Below are 24,724 nucleotides of genomic sequence, written 5' to 3' on the forward strand. Positions count from 1 at the left end.
AAAGGAGTGAAGGTCACTGAGATAATTCTACAGTCTTGCCTACATCAGAGTTCAATGTATATTTCTATCAAATAAGATGTATTTCAGAAATACACTGCTAATTTATAGTCAGTTTAGAGGGTTTTAGTTGAAAAGTTATGTTAGAGCCAGGATGGATGACGATGCTACATTTCAGATGGATAATGAAGCCCTTTTATTTAGTCCACTGGGAACTGGGCGTTGGGGACAAAGCTGGCCTGTCAGTTGGCTGGGGTACCTTGGGATAAGTCTCCAATACTCTGAATTTTAGACTTTTCTTCTTGTGTAAAATGAGGATAATGTTTAAGGTTGACTAGCTCTTGTATTCTATAATTTTAAAGGCTAAATGATAGTGATCAAATTAAATTCTAATGGCTCACAATATCCAAAGACATTAGTTCATAAAAAAATTTCATTATAGATGGGATTACAGTGATGTGATTTTAAGAGAGAAAGTGAATCTATTCTTAAGTTGGTTGAATCTACCCAATTTTGAATACTTAAATTTTGAATCTACCCCATTTTTAATACTTAAAAAATAAAATGGTGAAGAATATTTCATCTTTAGATATCTGTTCAGTTATGATTCAGTTAATATCCTACTAGGTAAAATGGCTGTCTTATAGTAAGTTGAATTAACTTAATTAATGATAATTGAAAAACTATCATAGGCATCCCTCAATATTACAAATCAATTCACTATGTGTAAAGCATGTTGAGATTCTGAAATACATTTTTTAGGGCTTAAGTCTTTCTTTTGTCTTTCTGAAACGAAGCTTCTTTGACTAGGATAATTATTCTCTTTTACCCAGCGAAAATGAACTCTAATTTTAAACAGGTATTATTAAATCCCAATGAAACAGGTTTCATACAGATGTATTCGTTAAAACATCGCTTTATTGACTGTGCAGTTATTAACAATTCACATTTTACTTTATCTACTGAGTGGAAAAGCATTTGTTCTCTCATTAAAATGTTAAGTCCGCAGAGTAGCTGAGGGAACACAGAGCCTTTTTATAAACAGCCCTGTCTAGAGCATGTGCAACACTTCCACATTAGTACAAAAGGGAAGAATAAATACAACGAATGGACATCTCCTGTTCTCCATCATCTCCCCTCTGCCAATACATTCCTTTTATTCTAAAAAGCCCATAATAAACAGTTCCCACGCGGGTACTTCCATCAATCAGAAGAGGAATGTAGCACTTACAGGGTACCACACTGAGTTCAGAATATCCTAGGGCTCGGCAAAGAAGATACCATAATGACAGAGAGGGTAAAAAACCATGAGGGAAACAGTCAGTCCTGGGCACCTTGCTGCTCAAATTTCCGAAGCTGTTTTTCAAGTTTGGAGGTGTTTACACGATGCATCATCAGAAACTGGCCATTGAAATGAAAGACGGGGATGTGCAATCGATACCTTTCATACCAAGTGGAGTTTTCTGGAAGTGTGATATCCACTTCCTGAAAAATAAACTGAAATATGGAGACGCTAAGGCTTTATATTTTAGAGGCCAGGGAATGATCAACAACTGCAGTGATTTGTTGATCCTCAGACAGTTTCTAAGGCTGAGAGGTTTTGTTGTCTTTTTTCCTAGGTCCTCATTTCCAAAACCTGACTGATTTCACTCCACTGTATTTCCTACCTCCCCATCCTGCCATTCTTCCCTTATCCCTGTTACATTTGCCAGTAGGGCTCCTGGTGAAATAAAAAAAAATGTGCTAGGTGGGAAGCTGTGGCAAACCAGGATACAAGCATTTTGGTTATAAGAATGGCAAAGGTGGGATGGTTTGCTATGTGAAAATACTTCATAGAAGTTATAAAATAAGACTCAAAGGGATGGGAACAGAGCACGAGCCTGGGCAGGAAAGCTGTGAAATTCTTACCTACAATTAACCACAGAACAAGCCAGAAGTGGTGCTGTGGCACAAGTGGCAGAGTGCTAACCTTGAGCAAAGGAGCCCAAGAGCAGTGTCCAGGTCCAGAGTTCAAACCCCAGCACTGGCAAAAAGGGGGAGGAGAAAAGAATTTAAAGAAAACAAAAATACTGTATTGGCTAGTTCACTTCGACTCATATTAAAAGTCAGAGTAAGAAAATGAGTGCTGTTCAGAAGAAAGCACTTAGAAGTAATGAGTTTTATGGAAATCAGCACTAAAATCTTTCTCTGAAGAATAGAAAGAAAATCTAAATGAAAAATCATTTAATCTCTTTTCCTAAAGAAAGGATCCAAGCACGTACTTTATACCATATATAGTACCCATCCTAGATACATAAGAGCTACAGTATATTAGATTACCCTATTTTTATAAGGCTCGAGAACTTCCTTGGCTTCTTCACAAAGCGGGCATGGATCCTATAGGGAAGAAGAAGAAAAAAATAAAGCTGTTAAACCCAAAGAATAGTATCTAGCATAAAAAAGGACCACAAAAAAACATATTATATTTACTTTGAAGGACAGTTTTCTATCAAGTTAATTACATTGCTTTATTTCCAAGCAAAATACTATCACAAAACCAGCTAGTATTTCATAATAGACGGAGTCTATTATGCTTTGATTTTTCTCATATATATCCACAAACATACATATCTTTGTGTGTTGAACAGATTCAAGTATTTAATATTTTTCACTGATCTAAGGGCTTTTCCCTTCCTAAGTTCAACTTTGGTCTCATAGAGTCAGCACCAGTTGACACTAACAGGATGTTTTATAATCTAGCGGGAAAATGCTGAGCCTCGACAGCCAAATTTCCCCAAATATTTCATAGGAATAAACTATCTATGTAGAGTTAAACTCTGATTGTCTCATAGAGAAAAAAAATCACTGTTCACTGCAGATGATGATAGTATCTGTCATAACGTTGCCTCTCTTCCACATGTCCACACAGGTATACTGGAGTAGTACTCTATTTGAAAAGCCAAGTTTTAGGGTTCGTTGTTGGTACTCTTAAACCACCTTGTGTAGAATATAGACGGGGAATATAAATTGGCAGGTTTTAAAGTATTCTCAGTCACTGAGAAAAAGGACTAGCTATGTGTTCTCTTGCATGAGCTCAAAATAGTTAAGCATTACTGATGCTCAACTAAAATCAGTTTTTAGCATATCAGAAAGAGAAGAGCTATTACATAAAATAGAGGGCTCTTCCTTCACACACACTTGGACTGTGTTTGGAAGTAAGGCAGGAGATTTTTCTGGGTCTTATTGGCCATAATTTTCTAGATAGAGAATGAGGTTCTTCAAATTGTTATTAGCATCAAAACAAAACAGATTAAGAAGTTTGTGATAATGTAAAATAATCATGACGCAATTTTCTGTGAAACTTCAAAAGCTCAACATAGGATCTTAAAAGCAAATGCTAAACTACAGAAATACCACATTGACGAAAACTTGCTTTTATATTAAATGCATTTGAAGTGTCTAGAACCCAGTGTGTGGCTCTTTTAAAATGAGGAAAGTTTGTACAAATAATATGGAAATATTTGAGTGTATATATTTCATTAGAAAGGAATAAGACAGAGTACGACTCTGTCAAACATCTTTGTTCACAATTTCCATGCACTTATTTACTCCATCCTTGAGTAACAATCATTTGTTGGACTGGCTGTCCATTACCCACTACCCTTTCTTATAGCAAGAATGTTATAATTTTATAACTACACTCTGCATCCGCCTAATTCCATTTGTGAATAATAAAGATGGAACACTTGACAAAATAGGCTCAAACTAGGGCACTTTATTCTCCTTTGTATGATCAGCTTAGGGTTAGTCCAGTCAGAACCAACAAATGGTCAGGAGAATTTTCTGGAGTTCCTATAAAGTGTCAGACTTGAGATCCTCAGCTGTCATCCATGAGAAAAGCTCGAGTGGAAATGGATTTAATCAGACTATCCTGACAGAAGTACATTCTATTATTATGACTGGTAGAGAACAGATAGAATACTTTAAGAACCTCGTTCAGTGGACTGTGAATTACTGAAGGAGGAGTGAGGCCTTAGGTAATCATGAGGTTTAGTACACACATGAAATGAATGGACATTTTTCCTTTCTATTATTAATTAATTTTTGGTGTCAGTCCTGCAACTTGCTCTCGGGGCCTGGGTTCTGTCTGAGCTTTGTGCTCAGGGGTTGAACACTACCACTTGATCCACAGCTGTCCTTCCAGCTCTTTTCACTGGTTAATTGGAGATAAGAGTCGGAAGGACTTTCTTGCTCAGGTTGGATCTGGACCATGATCCTAAGGTCTCAGCCTCGTGAGTAGCTAGGATTATAGGCATGAACCACTGCTAGCTATCTCATCTGCTGCCAAGACTGAAAGACAGGGCAGAGCAGTAGGACAAGTGAGCCCTAAGAGATTATTTTAATTTTCGGATTAATTCTCATACATATTTTCTGTCAGGCTTTGGTTTCATATTCTATAAAAGTGAAATATGTATTCATGAATATGAAACACATTTTAGATTGAAAATTTAAAATAAGTAATTAAAAATATTTAAAACTTTTTATTAGAAAAATTAAATTTAAAAAATGCTTAAAATGCCCAAATACTGAAAAAAATGATTGAAGAGATCTTTTTGTTTATATTAGCAACTCAAATTCATTTTTCTTATAAATCAAGACAGTGAAGTTAGCTAGTAAAACATATACTCAATTATAATTTAAACTAATGTTTCTATTATCAATGCCAGACAGGAGAAGCTCTTAAATTGTGTGTGTGTGTGTGTGTGTGTGTGTTTGTGTGTGTGTCCTGGGACTTGAACTGAGGGCCTGGGTACTGTCCCTGAACTTTTGCACAAGGCTAGCACTCTATCCTTTTTTTTTTTGCTTCTTTTTTTATGTTTATTTTTTATTGTAATTAATAAAAGGGTTACATGATATTTGCCAGATAGAAGGTGCATTAATTCACATACATTGGTACCCTTTCACATGTCTTGGTACCCATTACCCTCCCCCCCACACCCCCCACCCGTCTTGGTTTTCTCCCCTTCCCTATCAAATTTCAAATAACCAAATACAAATAAATTCACTATATCAGATAACAAAGTGAGATACTGTAACAATATGAGATACCCAAGGGACAGCAAAGGAGATGAGAGATAACATAGTACATTAAGAACAACAATCATTCATTATATGGCTTTTGTTTCAATATCCTGGAGGTCCTTTCAATTAGCTTCATAGTATATGGCTTTATGTATCAAGGTTTTGCTCTGTTGCAGATCTCTGCAGGTAGAGCCCAAGGTTTCTACTGATTATGACAAATGAGGGAAACCATTGAGCCTGGCTTACTTCACTTAATATGATTTTTTCTAAGTCTTTCCATTTCCTAACAAATGGGTCGATGTCGTTTTTTCTGACAGCAGCATAGAATTCCATTGTAGCATTCTATCCTTTGAGCCACAGTTCCACTTTCAGTTTTTTGGTGGCTAACTGGAAATAAAAGTCTCATGGAATAATGAATGATTGTTGTCCTTAAGGTACTATGTTATCTCTCATCTCTTTTGCTGTCCCTTGGTTATATCATATTGTTACAGTATCTCACTTTGTTATCTGATATATTGGATATTTTTGTATTTGGTTATTTGAAATAGGATAGGGAAGAGGGAAAACAAGATGAGGGGTGGGGGTCGGGGGAGGGAAATGGGGACCAAGACATGTGAAAGGGCATCAATGTATGTGAAGTAATGCACCTTCTATGTGGCAAATATCATGTAACCCTTCTATTAATTACAATAAAAAATATATGAAAAAAAAGCCTCATGGATTTTCCTGCCTGGGCTGGTTTTCAATCACAATTCTCAGATCTCAGCTTCATCAGTAGCTAGGATTAGAGCCATGAGCTACTACCACCTGGTTTCTTAAACATTTTTAAGGTCATTTTATGGCTTAAAAATAGTGGTAGAGCTAAGCAAATAAGTATTGTCAATCCTCATTATTTATAGGTTCTGTACCTTGGTGTGTTGTGCTACTTATCTGTAACCCCCAAATCAATACCCACAACTAATGCTTCTATTGGTTACCCGCAGACACAAAAACATACTGAGGTGAACATTTCAGTTTTCTGAAGCCCTAATTCTAAATGGAAACTCACAAGGCAATGCTTTGCCTTTTTGCTTCAGCTCCCTTGCTGTAACCATAGTGAAGATTCTCATGGCTACCGATACATGAGTGGTGCTATGCTTTTTGCATTTGTGTTTTCTGTTTGTGATTTTTATAAATTGACCGTAAGCACAGTTCTAGAATGTTTCCTGGTGTTCCTAAACATAAGAAAGTTGTGAAGTATCTTAAAGAGAAAATATGTATGTTAGTTAAACTTCATTTGGGCAGGGATTATTCTGTTGCACATTAATGGATTAACAATACACATTAAGACATTTTAAATAGAAACACATAAAATGAGGGTATGCATTTGACTGGTTATCAAAACTATTAGGATGAAAGGCTCCCAGAAACCTAACCTAACATCTTCCACAGGAGCAATGGCTTAGTGTGAGCTAAATCCATGGTCATAGTGGTTTTATATAACATAACTATTGTGGATAAGAATTGATTTATTTATAAGTGGCTCATTTCAAAACAGCATGTTATAATCTATATATTTTTTATTGTAGGGGCGAACACTGGTTATATCAATTTACTCTCTGGTAACTAGGAGACCATGAGGTTTCTCAAGAGGAAACAGTTACTACTACTGTGCTGACATAGATGCTGAAGAGTTGTAATACCCATCAAATTGATCCTCTTTCGTGTATGTACAAAAGGCACTGGAGTTTGAACTCAGGGCCTTGAGATTGCTAGTCAAGTGCTCTACCACTTAAAGCCATCCACCCATCTCTTCTTTTGTATTAATTACACTTTCAGATAAGGTCCCATGCTTTTCTCCCCAAGGCTGGCTTAGACCAGAATCCACTGACGGATTCCTCACCCAGCTGGGTTTACCAATGTCTAGTACCACTCCCAGGTGGTTTATTTTTTTATTCTTTGTTGGTTGTGGGGCTTGAACTCAGGGCTTACACAGTCCCTGAGCTTTTTTGGTTAAGGATGCTGATCTACCTCTTTGAGCCACAGCTGCACTTACAGTTTCCTGGTGCTTAACTGGAGATAAGAGTCTCACAGATTTTCCTGCCTGGGCTAGCTTCAACCATGATCTTCAGATCTTAGCCTACTGAGTGCTGGGATTATAGGAGTGAGTCACTGGTGCCCAGTCTTTTAATTATTTTGGTAGTTCACCTGCTGCCCACCCTGAAAGACAGTGTGAAGAAGTAGTTCAAATTTGTTCCCCCCCCCAGTGGGAAACTTGGCTGTACTTGAATAAATAATGACTCTCCTGATCTTTGCCTCCTGCTTCCAGCAATACTTTCTTGCTTCAAATAGCATTTATTTTTTCACTCTGTACCTTTTTAAATAAGGTCAGCACAGGCAGAGTTGTATTAGAGGCAGAGAGGTTTCGCAAGAAAAGTCCAATGGATTTGGCAAGTTGCACGCTATTTCCTTGAAACGAGAGCATCTTTATTCTGCCAAAAAAAAAAATAAACCAGTAAATGTATGCACCATAGACTTTGTTATTTACAATATCCACAAACAGTTAAATCTTTTATGGTAGTCTGAGACTCCAGAATTGCATCTTGGCACATAAGAGAGTCAGAGAGGCCTAGATGTTTGGCAAGTTTCCACAGTTCCTCAAGACTCACTGTATTTCAAGCAAAGCAGAATTTAAAATGGAAAGAACATCCGTATTTATGGATCACTTGGTTCCTATAAGTAAAAACTGCACAGGTTCAGTAATCTGAAAACAAAATTAAATTTTACCTGCAGATTTTGTCAATGTTCCCATGATCATCTGAAAATAGTGGGATCCTGAGATGGAGTTTAGTCACTGTTATAGGCAAGCCTCTAACAACACACACCTCCACACCACAGGAAAAGAAATAATTAAGTCCCTAGCACAAGACCTGGGCTATGGATTAGGACATCTTTTTTTTAATGTAATGTTATTATAAAGGTGATGTATAGAGGAATTACAATTTCATAAGCCGGATAATGAGCACATTTATTTTGGAATAATGTCACCCCTTTCTTTGCCCTCCCCCAGTTTTTCTCATTCATCCCATCTCTACTCATAAGTTGCACAGTTCATTTTCAACATGGTGTCTAGTGAGAGTGAGTATCGTTGCTGCATTTGTTCACTCTTTGTCCCTTCATTTCTGTGACCCCCTTCCCCTTCCAGAGACAGAATGAACAAACTACACAAAAAGAAAACAACAAAACCCTACTGTTTCCATTTCCTGGAGTTCATTTCTATATATATTATTTTATATGATTAGAAGCACACAGGCATTGTGTCTTTGTGTTCCTTCTCTAAGAATGTCCTCCTTTGGTCTCACAGTGTATAAATGCCTAGAGTCCTGTATAATTTATCATGTCCTGGTATATTTTATATCTAGCTTTTGCATATGAGAGAAAACATGCACCATTTGTCTCTTAACACAATTTGTCACTTAACACAATTCATACTAGGTCCATCTATTTCCTTGAAAATGTCATTATATTATTCTCTATAATGGTTGTCTAAAGCTTCGTTATGTCTAGGTACCATATTTTTTGGATCTACATATCTAGTGTAAGGTATCTAGGCTTTCCATAACTTGGCTATTGTGAATAGCACGATATCTTTTATAGAGGAACTGGAGGGGATACTCAGGTTGAACTGATGCATCAAGGGAAAAAACAAACCACCTCATCTTAAAAGGAAACTGTCATGATTTAAAAAAAAACTTCACATGTTCTCATGTTTCTACTGGAGAGGTTCCAATAAGAACAGCTTAATAGCAACATGTCAAACACTATGCTTGAAACTCCCTCATCCTACTACTTTACTTGACATGACTCCTTATTATTACAATACTACAGAGCCCCCAGCTTTGTCTTTAAAATATTACAATTACAAATATTACGATTTCATGGTTAAAATACACGTGCACTGTTGGCTTTGCCAGTTATTAATATTCCTAAGATGAACATATCTCTAGGATAATCATCATTTTTTACTTCAACTCTCCAACTTCCTCTATCACTTTCTCCTCCCTCACCTATTGTAGCTGCAGAAAATTCACCTTTTAGCCCTTGAATGCGGGGATGTCAGTTCTACATCAGAATGCGTTTACCTCTGGCTTTTCTCCTAGCATGAGAAGCACCGGACTAGGTCTCCTCATTTGCCTGGGAGTCATGTCACCAACTTGAATATGCCTCTGTAACCACATTGCCCATTCTTGCCAGCCCATGAGTTTCCATCCTCCTCATGCCTTGTGATAGTTTTCTTTTGCTGTTTCCTACTTAAAATTGTTATGTCCCCTCTAATACAAGGTAAGTTCTGTAAGGGCAGGTATATGTTCACCTTGTTTCTATAAGTATCCACAACTAACCTGGCATGAAATAAGTGCTTTAATATGTATTTGAATGTTAAAAGTATTGAAAGGGGTCCTTCTTTCCTTCTGCAAGCTCAACTCTCACCCTGAGTGAATGCACTCAGCATGTACAGCAGTGACTGTTGAGGCCTATTTTTTATCATTAATGGTTAGTACCCCTTTGAGTATCTACACATTCTGGGCTGGGGTGCTGCAGTCAGTTCTAATCTCATCACTGCCACTACCTCACATCATTCCCTGCTATGTTCCACAGAGCATGACTATATTAATTAAGTGCTAATCTTCGCTGGCAACTAGGCTCCTCAGTGTAAGATTAGCTTTAAACTAATTTCAAACAGGATATTATGACTTTATAGAGAAAATCAGCAACCCATACCAAATTACAGTAAAGGCCACAGAACAAAAAGATCAGATACTGATCCATGGAAACACTGATCTGTTCTTTATTCTTAAGCCCTTACTCTTCCACTTCTACCCAAATCTCCTTGCTAACTAAGGGATTCTGATAATACAGTCAAAATTCCACAAGCTCAGGGTACAGGTGGCTCACACCTGTTATCTTAGTTACTCAACAGGCTAAGATCTGAGAATGGAGGTTTGAAGCCAACGTGGGTAGGAAACGCCATGAGACACTTATTTCCAATTCACCTGTAAATGCCAGAGTGGGACTCTGCACTCAAGTGATAGACTGCCAGTTTTGAGACAAAAACCGAGCTCTGGGTTCGAGCTCCAGTATTGGCATATGTATGTGTGGCTTGCACACGCACACACGCGCGCGTGCACACACACACACACACACACACGCACATCAATTCCCAAATTATTTATTATTCAGTTACTCCAAGGTAGAAAGTGGATGTGAACAATTCTACAATATTCTGTGCTGCTCTCAACTAACCTACATTTTGTCTGAATATTAGCAGAGTCATGTCCTAAAGGTGAGTGGGGCTGGAGGCAGTTTCTAAAGTTTTTGTCTATAACAAAAGAGAAAAACAGTGTTAAGGTATCTACTTACTTTGTATCTCAAAGCACCCACAATTAACCTGGCATAAAAATTTCTGCATCCCTGTATTTGGAAAGGCTCTTTGCTACCAGGGCCCACACTCACAAGATTTGGGAGCAAAAAAGTTGTACTATATACATGGAGAGAAAAGAAAATAAGACTTTGGCTTTATTAAAGGCAAAAATAGAGCCCTTGGAAATGAGAAGGATTCTAACACTAGGATGGCAAACACATTTTTGTAGGAAGGATACAAGGTTTATCAATGTCTGGCAGGCAAAGAAAGGAAAACTTACTGCTTTTACCTGACTGAGCTGAGACTGAGGTGTTAAGACTTAAAAAAATTTCACATTCACAATGGAAATCTGCTTCAGTATTTCTAACATGACAAAACACAGCATGCAGTCTTAGTTGTACCCAAGACAAATAAAACCTGTCATAGTAAACAGAGTTGCTATTCATTCCAGATTTGCTGGAATATTTGTTCAACCAACCCAGGTAGCTACTTAAAGCCTGTAACGATTCAAACGTTACAACTATTCTGTTTATAACTCATTCTCTTCCTTCTGTGGATCTCCATGTCTTCTTCACACATTCTTAATTACTCAAAAGGTGGCACATTGGTTTATGGAAGAAGGCATCAATGCTATGTCATTTTACAACCTGCATATTTTCTAAATGCCCTGAGGTATGTGCATTTTACCATACTGTTCAATTAACTTATTTCTTTGTAAGTAATATGTTATAATATTAGAATCTGATATAAAGAACATGCTCCCTCCCTATTCCTAATAGGCAGATAATTAAATAATTAAGACTAATATTCTTCAATTCCTGGAGTCTACTTATTACCAGAAAAGAAAAAAAAAGATATACTCCAAGGGGAACTCTGTAATCTTCATCTTAGAATATTTTATTAACTCTATAAAGTCTAACACCATTGCTTTCAAAGTCACATTCACCAAGTCATGCCTTCTTGAAGTAAAATCTTAATGTGGGCTACTCTGTCAATATGACATTTTCATCAGTTCTATTATTTTTGAACAGTATCTTAGCACTATAAGAAAATGTCTCAAAAGGTGGTCTCTGCTTATTAACTCACTGCTGTGAGAAGACAACACTTTTGATTATGTCATTGAATTTAGTTATGAAGAATGTGTTGACTACACACAGACACAATTTTATCTTTTGTATTTTGTTACATGCCTCTGTGATATGAGCCCAAGAGATGTGTTCATAATATCAAAGTAGTACAATTGGGTCACCTCTGTCATCAACTTAAAAAGAACAAAAAGCAAAAGACTGGATTTGAAGTGTACTTAAAGCCTAACAACAGGGATAGTGACTCCTGCTGTTTCAAGTCCAGGGCCACTCTCAAACACACTGCTCTCCCTGAAAGAGAACATTGCTTGTCAACAAAACAGAGACTAATTGACTCCAGTGGTTTTTATGACAGACTCAAGTACATTTGGGATGAGAGCTTGGCCTGATCAGACCAATTCAGCTCTCTTTGAAACTAGGTAGAATAGGGAAGATAACGTTATGGCATTTTTCCTGAGAAGCACTGAAGGGTGTATCATTAAAACAACTGATTACAGTACAGAAGGAAGCCAGGTTTGTTTGAACCTTTATTAAGGATTATTCATTTCTTGCATGAGAAGCTGCCAGGCTATGGCAGTCCATCATTCATGTGGGGCTCCTGGATTTTTCAAACACTGACTGCATCTGATTAGGAGGGAAACGAACATTGTTCTTGCTTGAGCAGAAAAACTGACCTTTACTGACCAGAATCAGATCCATATAAAGAGTCCTCTACCAAAGCTAAGCTGCAGTTCATGTCAAAATCACAAAGTATACACATACATACATACATACATACATACATACATACATACATACACACACACACACACACACACACATAAACTCAGGTACTGCTCTGGTTATTAACAGATAATGTTAGTGTCTTCACAAGACTATAATGTAAATTTAATGCTGAGCTGACATTAGCCCAACACTATTACTACCACTCTTTCTGAACCCTTTTTCCATAAAGAAAGCTCAGTCATTTGTGCCATGTGAGAAGTTAAGTGCTCCATTTCACATTCATTACTATCTAAGTATAACGTTCCTATTTTTACCCAAATGAAACACACACACACACACACACACACACACACACACACACACACACACACCTTTTTCAGGAACAAATTCCATTAGATTAATGCAAGTTTATGTAACAAGGTACAGTTCCTGTTAGAGTCACTGGTCCTTTCACTCCCTAGGTTCTTCCTAATGTGAAGGAACAGGGACAAAGGAAGCCTCCCTAGTGTCCCTGTTGTTTTGGTCAGTCAGTCAGCCATGTTTGAATCTCATTCCTTTCTAAACAAGTTAGAGCTTGACCTGGGATTTTGGAATCCAGGGCAATAGAGAGTCCTTAATAGGGAAAGACTCCCTGGTGCCTAATGACAAAACAACAACACCCCTGAAAACTCAATGTATTATGTCATTGAAGCATCAGTTTCAAAGGGCTGAGAAAAGCCAGGAATGGAGTTATGTAACAGAAAGCAGGGAATGGGAGGTTGGGATGGAAGTAGGAGGCTGAATGGAGAATCCTAACTCCTTGACATGATAGAATCTCAGGTGCTTACTTAGTGCTTTAACCCCAGCAGAGTAGTTGGCCTAGGGAAACACTTAACAGAGGTGGTGCCAACTCAGACAAGATATAGTAATGAAGATCCCTAATAACTGCCTACCTGTAGGCCACTTGTACAAGGAATTTTGCTCAGCTTTATTCTATACAGTTTAGACTGCTTATTTCCTTCCACATTCTAGAGTAGGCCTGTATTGTGCCCTACCCAGGGGATAAGAAGCAGCTTGTGCCATATGACCTCCCTGCAACTTCTACTTCTGGATTTCAGTGCCAACAGGTTCACTACACAGGAGACAGGAGAAGCCAGGAGACAATTAGCATCCATGAGTGACTGGTCAACTGATTGGTCCAGAACTTACCAGTCATGTGAGTACCTAGACAAAACCCTTTTAAACCATTCAAATGATTACCATGACCATGGGATTTCCAAGTATCTAGATGTCTCTCTCTACTGTACTGTCTGGACTCAATGGGTACTATATTCCTTTGCATTCACATACTTTCAGTTTGCAAGAGCTTTGTGAAAAAGTGTTTTAGCTGTTTAAGGGTGGACCTTGCTTATCCAATAAGATCACAACTTTATTCACAGAGCTACCACTTAATTCATTACATTTGTTTCTTATCTGGATTGGTGTTTTGTCCATATCTTTCTCTTCAAATAAGGTACTCACATGTAAAGCAATCAACTTCACACACTAGATATAAGCAATAAGAATCTAGATGTATTTTAGCAGACACATGAGGTGAAAAAAATCTTAAAAATTCTATTAGTATTCACAGTATCAGTCAACTAAAGGTATTATTTGTGGTACCATAGAGAAAGAAACTGAAGAGATGACATCTACCCATGAAAAGCTAAAAACAAAATCTGATCAAAAGACAAGACACAGGCAAACAGGACATCTAAAAAGTGACTTCCAAAGCTATAAGAGAAAGGGAAAGAAGAGTACTGTGAGATGATACTTTATATGATTTCACAAAAGAAAAATATTGATTTATTAAGGATTTCGATATACACAACAGAAAATCATTCCAAATTTTGGGGCCAGACATGAAGTTGTTTAGCAATGCAATGGTTAGTTGATGAGGATTCTGAACAGATAATGTGATAATCAAGTGCTCCAGAAGATTAATCCAGCAGAAATACACAGAAAGGATTGCATAGTAAAGGAGAATGATGGTAGGTGTTGGGCATTCACTCATTCAATAATTAGCTACTGTTGTCCATGTACCAGATGCCATTTGAAAATACTGAGGTGAAGTAGTGAAGAAAAAAGTCATTTTGCCCTGTTGGGTCCACCTTCTAGTAAGCAGATTCTTTAGAAAGAGAATAAATGTGATGGTGACTAAGGGAGATACTCTATGAGTAAGAGTTGCTTGAATTAAAGGATTAGAAGGTATAAAGATCTGAAGAAAAAGTGTTTTAGGCAAAAGCCCTAAGTCTAGGACTAAGGACCTAATGGGGTAAAAAAAAAAAGAATACAAGCAGCATATAAGGCTAGATGATGTCAAGTAAGGGTCAAATCACATAGGCTTTGTGAGCCACTGAAATATTATTCTAAGTACAATTAGGTATAGAGGAGACAAGTATCTCGTATACACCTTGCAAAGATGTTAGCCAAAATGTGAGGAATGGATTATTGAGGGGCAGAAGTGGAAAGAGAGATCGAATTAGGAGGTAACTGCGGGGATGAGAGTAGAAATGTAGCCAGTAAGGCTTCCCAGTAATCTGGATATGGGAAATTAAAGATAGCAATCCTCTGGTTGAGTGGCAGCACCATTTACTAAAACAAGGAAAACCAAGCAATGGTTTGAGATATGGCGCATTTGGTCAAGAGCTCAGTTAGGGATGTATTAGAGCCAAGAAGACTATCACATATACAAGTCTAATCCTGAGGACAGGAGTTATGACTGAGGATAAAAATTGAGTTCTCATTCATGTAAGGTTTATATCTGTGGCTATGGTGCTTGATGAAGTACTATAAATAGTAGAAGAAAAAAACAGTCCAGAAGAGATAGGAGGCAGTACAGCTTTTAGAGGTTAAGAAGAGAGGAACCAGTAGTAGAGGCAGAAAGAACTGTTGGGGAGGAAAGCCAGGAAGTCTGTCATCATTTAAGTAACAGAAGAAGGCATAGTCCATTGCTGAACATCAGGGAGGCTTGCCTAGAACAGGGACAATGCACCTACAAAAACCAGAAAACATACTGCAGCCCTGTTTACCATAGCATAGATATGGAACCATCCAAATGCCTCTCAGTAGATGATTGGATCAAGATGTGATACTTATACACAATGGAATTCTATGCTACTATCAGAAGGAAATGGAAAGACTTGGAAAAAAATCATATTAAGTAAGCCATACTCAAAGGAACACGGGCTCAATGGTTTCCCTCATTTGTAATAATTAGTACACATCTAGGATTCTCCTAGCAGAGGATTACAATAGCTCAAAACCTAGGTACAGAAGGTCTTATAGGATGAGACTAAATGAAAGGAACTCTAGGATAAGGAAACGAGCTTTATCTTGTGTGACTAGTTCTTAATGTACTATGTTATTTCTCTTCTCTTTTTTTTGCCCTTTGGTTAATCTCATATTGTTATTGTATCTGACTTTGTTACCTCGCATATTGTATATATGTTTATTTGAAATAGGAAAGGGAAAGGGGGAAAGCAAAATGATTGGGAGGGTGTTGGGGGAGGGAAATAGGGACAAAAACCATGAGAAGGGGTATCAATGTGTGAGAAGTAATGCACCTGCTACCTTGCGAATGTAATGTAACTCATCTATACATTGCCCTGACAATTCAAAAAAAAAAACAAAAACAGAAAACATGAGTCTCATGTTGTTCAAAAATAATTAATTCTTCCAATTAGTGTCTAGCCCTAAAATGCAAGATCCTAACTGGTTCTTGCCTAATTTAACATCTTAACTAGAAAGATATAAGTAGGAATTGGAAAGAAGAGTAAAAGCAAGTTGGCTAAGTAAACAAAAAAGAGTATAAATGTAAAAAAATATATAAAGGGTAAAAAAGATGTATAAAGGAGGATAAAGAAGTGAGGCTTACTAAAAGAAATGCAAATCAAAGAATGGCCATGATCAAGAAATCTAATAACCACAGATGGTGGAGAGGATGAGGCCAGGAGGGATCACTACTACACTGTTGGTGGGAGTGAAAACTTTTTCAACCACTATGGAAAGCAGTATGGCAGTTCCTCAAAAGACTAAACACAGAACTCTCCTATGACCCAGCAATTCCACTACTTGGCATTTACCCAATCGTCCAGAAACAAGGACATACTAAATCCACTAGCAGAACGATGTTCATTGCAGCACTATTTACCATAGCAAAGATATGGAACCAACCCAGATGCCCCAGAGTTGATGAGTGGATCAACAACATGTGGTATTTGTACACAATGGAATTCTATGCTGCTGTCAGAAAGAATGACTTTGCCACATTTGTAAGGAAATGGAAAGACTTAGAAAACATCATATTGAGTGAAGTAAGCCAGACTCAAAGAAACACAGGCTCAATGGTTTCCCTTATTTGTCATAAGCAGTAGAAACTTGGGCTCTCCTAGCAGAGATTTACAATAGAACAAAACCTAGATATGTAAGGCCATATAGAATGACGCTAAATGAAAGGACCTCCAGGATATAGAAACAAAAGCCATATAATGAGTGATTCTTGTCCTTCATGTACTATGCTATCTCTCATCTCTTTTGCTGTCCCTTGGCTATCTCATATTTTTATAGTATTTCACCTTGTTATCTGATAAATGTGTATTTGGTTATTTGAAATCGGATAGGAAAGGGGGGAAAACAACATGAGGGGTGGGGGAGGGGGAAGGAAATGGGGACCAAAACATGAGAAACGGTATCAATGTATGTGAAGTAATGCACACTCTATCTGGTGAATATAATGTAACCCTTCTATTAATTACAGTAAAGACTATATGGAAAAAAAGAAGGGAGGCTTTCATGTTATTAATGATGATGACAACTACAACTACTAATTTTATTGATCAAAATGGGCTTTTACTGGCCCCAAATAGATGGCGTAAGTTTTTAGTACAATTATCTTAGAAATGAGGAAATGCAAAACTAAAAAAATAGTTCAAACAGAATTATTACAATGTGAACATTTTTCCCCTTATTTTTTGTCCAAGACTGGGACTAGAATTTGGTACTGGATACTTTTACTCATTGGCTGGCCCTCTACCAACTGAGCCATGTCTCTAACCCCTTGTGAACATTTCTTAAATAGTAATTCCTAAGATGTGATATCTCCTATCAACATATTTATCTGCTAATAAGGAAGTTACTAAGTCTAGATAAGACTAACCAGCAAATACACTGGCTTAGTTTAAATACCACAAAATTACAAAAAACACACTGAAATTGCACTTTGGGAGGATTCTAAGTTTCCTTTTGATAGGTTTTAAACAAGGGCCTGTTACCTTCCAGTTGCTCTTTTTCAGTGCTTGCCTGAGTAGTACTTTAACAATGATATCTTCAATATATGCATATTAACACAAAAGCTGCTTAAGTAATGGCAAAGTTGGACTTTATTGACAGTCTATTTGAAAGTGCGTGTGTGTGTGAGACAGAGAGAGAGGAAGGGAGAGAGAGAGGGAGAGAGAGGGAGAGAGAGGGAGAGAGAGGGAAGGAGGGAGGGAAGGAGGGAGAGAGAGAGAGAGAGAGAGAGAGAGAGAGAGAGAGAGAGAGAGAGAGAGAGAGAGAGAGAGAGAGAGAGGGGGGGGGAGAGAGAGAATGTTACTGAAGATTAAATCCACTGCCTTTTGAATGCTAGGCAAGCACTCTATCACAAGCCACATCTCCAACCCTTACTTATAACTTATAAAGACAAAAGTTGTTCCAAAAAATTCAGAATAAACTTCCTTTCATCAGTCAGAGGAATTAGGTACAATTCATTAGAACTTAAATGAGGATTTTATAACTATACATCCCAAAGGAATATATATTTATAACTGCCACCAATTAGTTGTGAGATTGGGCAAATCCTTGTCTCTTTGAGCTTTAGCTTTGTCAACTTGAAATGGAAATTCTACTACTTGTACTGTTATTTCTACCGACTTAGAGGAGCTATGTTCCCGGCTTGAGCGTCAATTGTCCTGGTCTGAGAAGGAATAGCTTATGGCCACATAAGGCCTTGGACAAGAATATGAAGCATATTTTTACCTTTAGGAGCCTCAAATATCTGACTCTTTAAAGAGAACCCCAGTTCACTTAAAGCGAAGTATAAATGTCTTTTCTCTCACTCTTCAACCTTAACTAAACAGGCTTAGTGTCACAAAGGACTGAGGTGGGAAATGGGGTTGAGGAGGAGGGTGTGACAGAGTGGTGGGTCACTTTACTGTCTAAAAACATCTGAGCTGAAAAAATTCCAAAAGGAAGAATAATGTATTTTCCTCTTTTTATCATACAGATAAAAAGATTCTCTTTGCCTTAGCATTCTCCTCTATGTTCAGAGCACAGCTGTCTTTGCCATGGCCTGTAACAAGCAAACATGAAGTAGTTAAAGAGAAATTTCAGTATAAGCAAGTGTTTGTTTTAAAGTCTTTAGACCTTAGCTGTCACTCTTTCCAGATCATTATTTCAGAGTTTACTCAGTAATGGGGTTGGCACACATGACAATGTCAGGAAGGGTTTCCAGGAAAAGATTCAGCTGAAAAAACAAAATAATGTTAATAAAGAACAGCAACACATTCACATAACACATTCCCTTCAGTACCCAGGAGTCTAAAGGGAATTCTAAGCCAATTCCACTGAACACAATGAGGTCTCCATATACTCACTCCTTCCCTCTGTCCTCAACCCCAAAGACACTGACTCAGCAACTGGACAAGTGCCAGAAGAACATATTCTAAATTCAGAGTGTGCAACAATGTTCAGTTCAATTATGACATAATGGCTGTAAAGCTGTTCCTGAAAGCCAAAAAAGCCTTAATAATGTGGTTAGGCTATATCATACATGACGGCCTAATAGAGTTTAAAAACAAATTTGAAAATTCCTTCATTTCATAAAGACAACATTAAGACAAAGGCAAAATTATCTGGTTCAAGGAATGGGTGCACACTGAATCCTACAGATTCTCCCTCCCTCCTCCAAGCACAGGAACTATGTTTTCAAGGCAGCTGCTCTATTACTTGAACCACACTCCTGGCTCTCACATTATCAATCTTAACCAGTCTGACCCCTTCTTAACTAGTGTGATGGTATCCTTGATAGCTAATACTGGCCTAGAAAGAAGGCAATTTCATTAAAACATCTTAGTCTCATTTTTCTAGCTAGTAATACCAGTTTTTGTTTGCCAGTCCTGGGCTTGGGCTCAGGGCCTGAGCACTGTTCTTGGACTTTCTCAAGGCTAGAGTTCTACCACTTGAGCCTCAGCATCACTTCTGGCTTTTTTCTACGTATGTGGTACCGAAGAATCGAACCCGGGTTTCTGTGCATGCTAGGCAAGAACTCTACCACTAGGCCAAACTCACGTTCCCATAATACCAGTTCTGATTGTATTTAACAAGCACCCAAGCCCATTTCCAACAACAATAGCTTGGAATTCAAAATCCCAGTGCCCAGGCAATGTTTTCAATTTGTCAGTAAGGCTGCCGATTTCCAGCTCATCTAGCCAGAGAAATGAATTTATCTTCATAACCAAGAGACCTGACTTTCATTAATTTCTAGCTATTTGGTAGCAAATCGCTTTAGATATCTGAGTTGCACATAAAACATTCCACTGGACTTACAGATGAACAGGATTCATGCCTGTAGAAGCACAGTGCTCCATTTGAACATGAGAAACCATCTACTCTTGAAGCGAGGCCTTAGCAACTCTGAGTTCCATAGTCTTCTATGTTCTGTTCTATTCTTATCAAAGATGGAATATTTTGACTTTGGATAAGGAAAGTATTGTCTTCATAGTATAGTCTTTGTTCATTTCTATATAGTTTCAAATATCTTTATGCAATATTTGTGTATATAATGTATACAGTGAGACCAATATAGAATTTCAGGACTAGAAAGATATCTTTAACTTTAATGACTTTTCTTCCAAACCCCTCCACAAAAACATCTCAAAGTTTTTCAGACTAATTCACAGTGTATACCCAATACAAAGACAACATGCTTTGCTTAAGAATTATTGTAAGACTGGAGTGAAAATAAGAAAGAGTAAGTTTCAGATGGAAAAATTCTTTTAACACAAAATGAGGTTCTTATCTCTAAGAAGATTCACATTCATTTCATTTTTTGAACCCCAAGACGCAGTTGAATTTAGCTCTCTTTTTCCCAGGCATATGTGTCAAATTGCCACAGCTGATTGAGTTTCTATTAAACAATGGTATCCTTTTTCTTGGCTAACTGGAAGGACTTTAAGTAGTAAGAAATTAAAAGAAAAAAATCAAATAATTCAATGTCATGTCCTTCCCTCCTGACTAAACTAGAAATCATTTCCCCTTTATTTCATTATTAATTTGAAAAAGCTCGGGAACAATAAAAGGAAGCTCCTTTGTTTATAATTGTAACATTCTGGTTTCTGCTGCAGTCCCAGACAAGGAAGCAGCATGTGCCTATGGCGGCCCTGTTACAAAATAAAATGCTGTCGATTCTGAACTCCTTGGAAATGCTATAGTAAAATAGAAAAAAACAGGTGAGGCTTTTCTTCATTATTTGAGCAACCTACTTAAAACAGTGGCTAGACACAGAGCCTCTCTCCTTGAAATAGCACCAAGCCCAGATACAGGGGGTTTAAGTAATTCAGGGCGCCTTCAAGGATTCTCTCTGAATGTTTGCTAAACAGGTGTCTGAGTGATGGGGCTTGGAGGTAGGTGTGGGGTCAGGGATGCTATGACTTTCAGACTGCTCATTCAACTCAATACAACAAAGACCCTATAAGCAATCATGCCAGATCTCCTCAGAAGGCAGTTTAGTGACTTATCTATGGGTTTTCAAATATTCCCTGGTAATCAAAGCATTACTTCTAACTGTATCTAGTAACACCTAAAAGGTAATTGGGAATCTATATTCTTTGCTTTATCTGGGGGCATTCCTGGTGGTAGTCATATTTTCACTAGATTCAGTCTATAGTCAGAGACACTGCTTTTTCATCTTTTCTTTTCCTGGCTGCATTGGGATTTGAATTTAGCCTTCTCTCACTTGAATCACACCCTTAGCCCATTCTGCTACTGTCATTTTTCAAAAGGGCTTCAGTTCTGCTAAGGCTGACCTGGACTATGATCCTCCTACCTGTTCTTCTGGGATGATAAGCACGGACAACTCTACCTGGCTTTATTTTTGTAGGTTCGGACAGTGTTTCACACATTGCCCAGGCCAACTTTGAACTATGATCCTCCTGATCTGAGCCTTCCAAGCAGTAGAATTATAATGCCTTTTCATTTCTGTAACATGCACTGAGTGTTGACTATGTGTAAAGTGCCAGAAATGTAAAAGTGATTAAAACACTGTTCCTACCATTACAAACCTCACAACTTGGGGGGACGACTGACAACATAGTACCCAGTAACAAAGACTAGCAATAAAATGTCTGTTACCAGATACTGTTGACTGCTATGGACTGGATTCAGTTTGAGTGTATTTCTCAAAGATTCATTTCTTGGTTGCTTGGTCCCGAATTTGGATACACTATATGGTTAATACCTTTAAAAGGTGAGACCTAGAGGAAGATGATCATGCCATAGGGAAATCACTGGGCTCCGAAGAGATTAATGCTGGTCTCTCAGAGCACAGTCATTCCCTCAAGCGTACGTGTTACAAAGCAAGGTCACTCCACAGTTGGCCCCTCTGGACATAGCTGGCTGATGTGACATAGTCAGGGACCCTTTCTAGGACTCCCATGACATTGTGTTTAGATCCACCAGAATTATGAGACAAATAAACCACTTCTATAAGTTACCTGCCCCATGGTATTTCATTATGACAATAGGAGAACTAAGGTACCAGTAAAAACGTTCTGAATCTTTTCAGAATATTTCTAAAAAAACAGTAGATACTTTTGATTTTGCCTCCATCTCTGAAAAGTTAATTCTGAGGTAGGAAATAGAATAAACATAATGTTTTTAATCTTCCTGATCCCTATAGTTTAATGGGATGGGAAATTAGGGATGTGGAATTATATATCTATGCTGATATTGGCCATAACTTTTTCTTTTGCATATTCTTGCTCAAATGATTTTTCTCCCTAGAAGCTGCTATGGGATACAAAGGTAAGGATAATAGAAGTTTACTCTGCCTTGCTACCTGAGTAGCTACACATACCTGATCTAGATGGTTTTTCTTAGTCACAATAATTGCAAACAAGATGAAAATCACATTCAGGAGCTATTCCAGCTGGCTTTTGGCTTCCTCTGGTGCATACTTCTTAAATAAAGCAGTGCAAAAATTAGATTTAAAATAAAGAAATGTTTAAAAAAAACTATTTGTACTAAGATCTTGCTGTATTTGAAACCCTAAACTCTTAATATTAGAGTAACTGAATATATTAACCTGCTAGAATATGTACAAGTTATCTACCTATCCTTTAATTTAAACCAACAAACTAGTTTGAAGGCATCTTTCCTTAGTGCCTCTGGATATATAAAGGAAACTGGAACAAAACTGAAACAACACAATTCAATTAACTCTCAAATTGGAAAAAAAGTAATTATTTCTATTACAATAGTTCATCTAAATAAAACTATATAGTCACATATTCTGCTGCTGAAGGAGACAAAAAAAACCCACTGATCTTTTCTTGCCAGGTGACTACTAAGGGACCACACACAGCAAGCAAGGAAAAAGGAAAGTCTAGGGCCTATCTAAAGCGCTCTACAAATCTTAATTTTCACAACTAAGCCTTGTTCCAGGCAATTCCTCAGCAAAGTAGGACCTGGGATATTAGGCTACAATGTTTCACACAGAACCATGATTAGTTCTGGCTTGTTGCAGTGTTACAGTAATCAATTTTTTTCCCCATGATATACTTCTTTTCCCTCAGGTTTTCAGTTTCCATAATCATTTCTATTACCTTTATTTGACAATAGTCCACTTGTACTATACTGCAGTATATGGTTTTAAATACTGGCAGAGAACTTCATGTGCATTTGTATAGTTATTTCACAAAATATTACTAAAGGAGAAGACAGTGGCCTCTAATAGTCACCTCAAGTTGCTCAGTGTAATGTACAGAGAGCTGGAGTGACTAAATAACCAAAGCAACATATAGTTACAGAAGCTCAGCTCAGGCTAGGAAAATGTGCTAGAATTGCTGGAACATTAACATAACATATTCTAGACAGTACCTCTACATTCTTTGGGGGCATCCTGGGCCATAATGTGGATTTTTTTTTTAAAGGGATACTAACATAGAAATTCCAAATAAGCACTTTTTATTAAGAAAAAGTAAAAAAAAAAAAGAACATTCAGGCAAAAAAAAATTCTTGCTAAAGACATACTTAGAAATAATCTCATATCTACTCATGTTAGGGAAAATTTGGGGGTAACTTTAAGAAGTGGTGGTTAAGTATCTGCTGAGAACTCCTTGATTTGGTCTCTCATTGCTCAGTGCCAGAGGCCGCTTCTGGCCAAGAAACCCAGGACGAAGGCCCTCACCATTTCCTCCAGTACCTTTCAACCTTATCACCCCACTTAGAGGTCAACGTGGATGCTCAAAAATACTTATTCTTAAAAGGCCTTCAAGTGAGATGATCCTGACACTTCGTTGCATTCGATTAAACCCGGGACCTAGAGCCTGTGAGAATTACTGGGGGAGGCAGAAAGTTCAGATGTTTTCCTGCTTTCCTTTAAGAAGCTACCTCTCCCCACTCATTCATTCAGTACGCAGGGCGCCCTCCCCTCCCCCCACCCCGCCCGCACCGTGAGGCGCATGCGCAGGCGTGCTTCTCCTCCCCTCCCCCCCCACGCCCGGGGGTGGGTGAAGGATTTACAGCTCCCAGTAGAATTAAATCCCTTTAACGACGACTGGCGAAGTGCGGCACAGCAGAGGGCTCACAGCCCTCGCTCTCCCCAAAGCCCCGAGAACCCACAACCCACCTCAAGCCTCACGCCGGCCGCCCAGGACCCCGCTTCCGCCCGCGCGGGCACTTCCGCCCGCGGCCCGCACTTCCGCCCGCGCCCGCCGCCCTGCCGGCTGGCCTGGGTCCCGCGGGCTCTGTGTAATCCCGGCTGGGGATGGACCTGTGGCGCACACACTCGCGCACGCGCACACACGCTCCCACTCACACACGCTTGTGTATGGGCGGTAACTCTTTAGGCATCTGGGCTGTTTGAACCTCGCCCTCCCTGCATGCTTCCATTCCTCGAGGATGAGCAAGATCGCAGCTCTGTCTCCCGAGACGTAAAACCTTGTAGGCAACACAGGCATTGGAATTATTCCTGCAGTGTCTGCAGTTATTATTACAGCTGTCTTTTGAATACACTGCTGTAAGCATTTAGTGAGCTGGGCTCTTTGAAGAGAAGCAAAGTGAAAGGACAGGAGTGAGATGGGGTTAGGAGAGAACTTTGGGGCTGAGGGATGAAGGATCTGGAGCGGGGCTCAGCATCCCAGGCTTTAGGGAGCATAGCCAGGGGCATGCGCAGGGGACTGAC

The 24,724-nt window shown here is 38.4% G+C and overlaps 1 protein-coding gene across 4 annotated transcripts; it reads right to left on the bottom strand.

Moving 5' to 3' along the window:
* Positions 1-897: 897 nt before the first annotated feature.
* On the bottom strand, positions 898-24,298 carry C10H5orf63 (chromosome 10 C5orf63 homolog). 4 transcript variants are annotated; one of them, XM_090340109.1, is made up of 5 exons: positions 24,170-24,298; positions 22,397-22,495; positions 7,412-7,529; positions 2,317-2,373; positions 898-1,494 (listed from the first exon to the last, which is right to left on the bottom strand). In XM_090340109.1, the coding sequence occupies exons 3-5, from the start codon at positions 7,520-7,522 to the stop codon at positions 1,318-1,320; spliced, it is 345 nt and encodes a 114-aa protein (XP_090196235.1). In that variant the 5' UTR covers positions 7,523-7,529; positions 22,397-22,495; positions 24,170-24,298; the 3' UTR covers positions 898-1,317. The 4 variants fall into 4 exon arrangements, with proteins under 4 accessions (XP_090196235.1, XP_090196234.1, XP_090196236.1 ...); XM_090340108.1 differs by having other exon boundaries at positions 22,397-22,498; XM_090340110.1 differs by lacking the exon at positions 22,397-22,495.
* Between the last annotated feature and the right edge of the window lie 426 nt (positions 24,299-24,724).

This window comes from Megascapheus bottae, chromosome 10, assembly GCF_031878675.1.
Source record: "Megascapheus bottae isolate mThoBot1 chromosome 10, mThoBot2.hap1, whole genome shotgun sequence".
NCBI classification, from domain to species: Eukaryota; Metazoa; Chordata; class Mammalia; order Rodentia; family Geomyidae; genus Megascapheus; species Megascapheus bottae.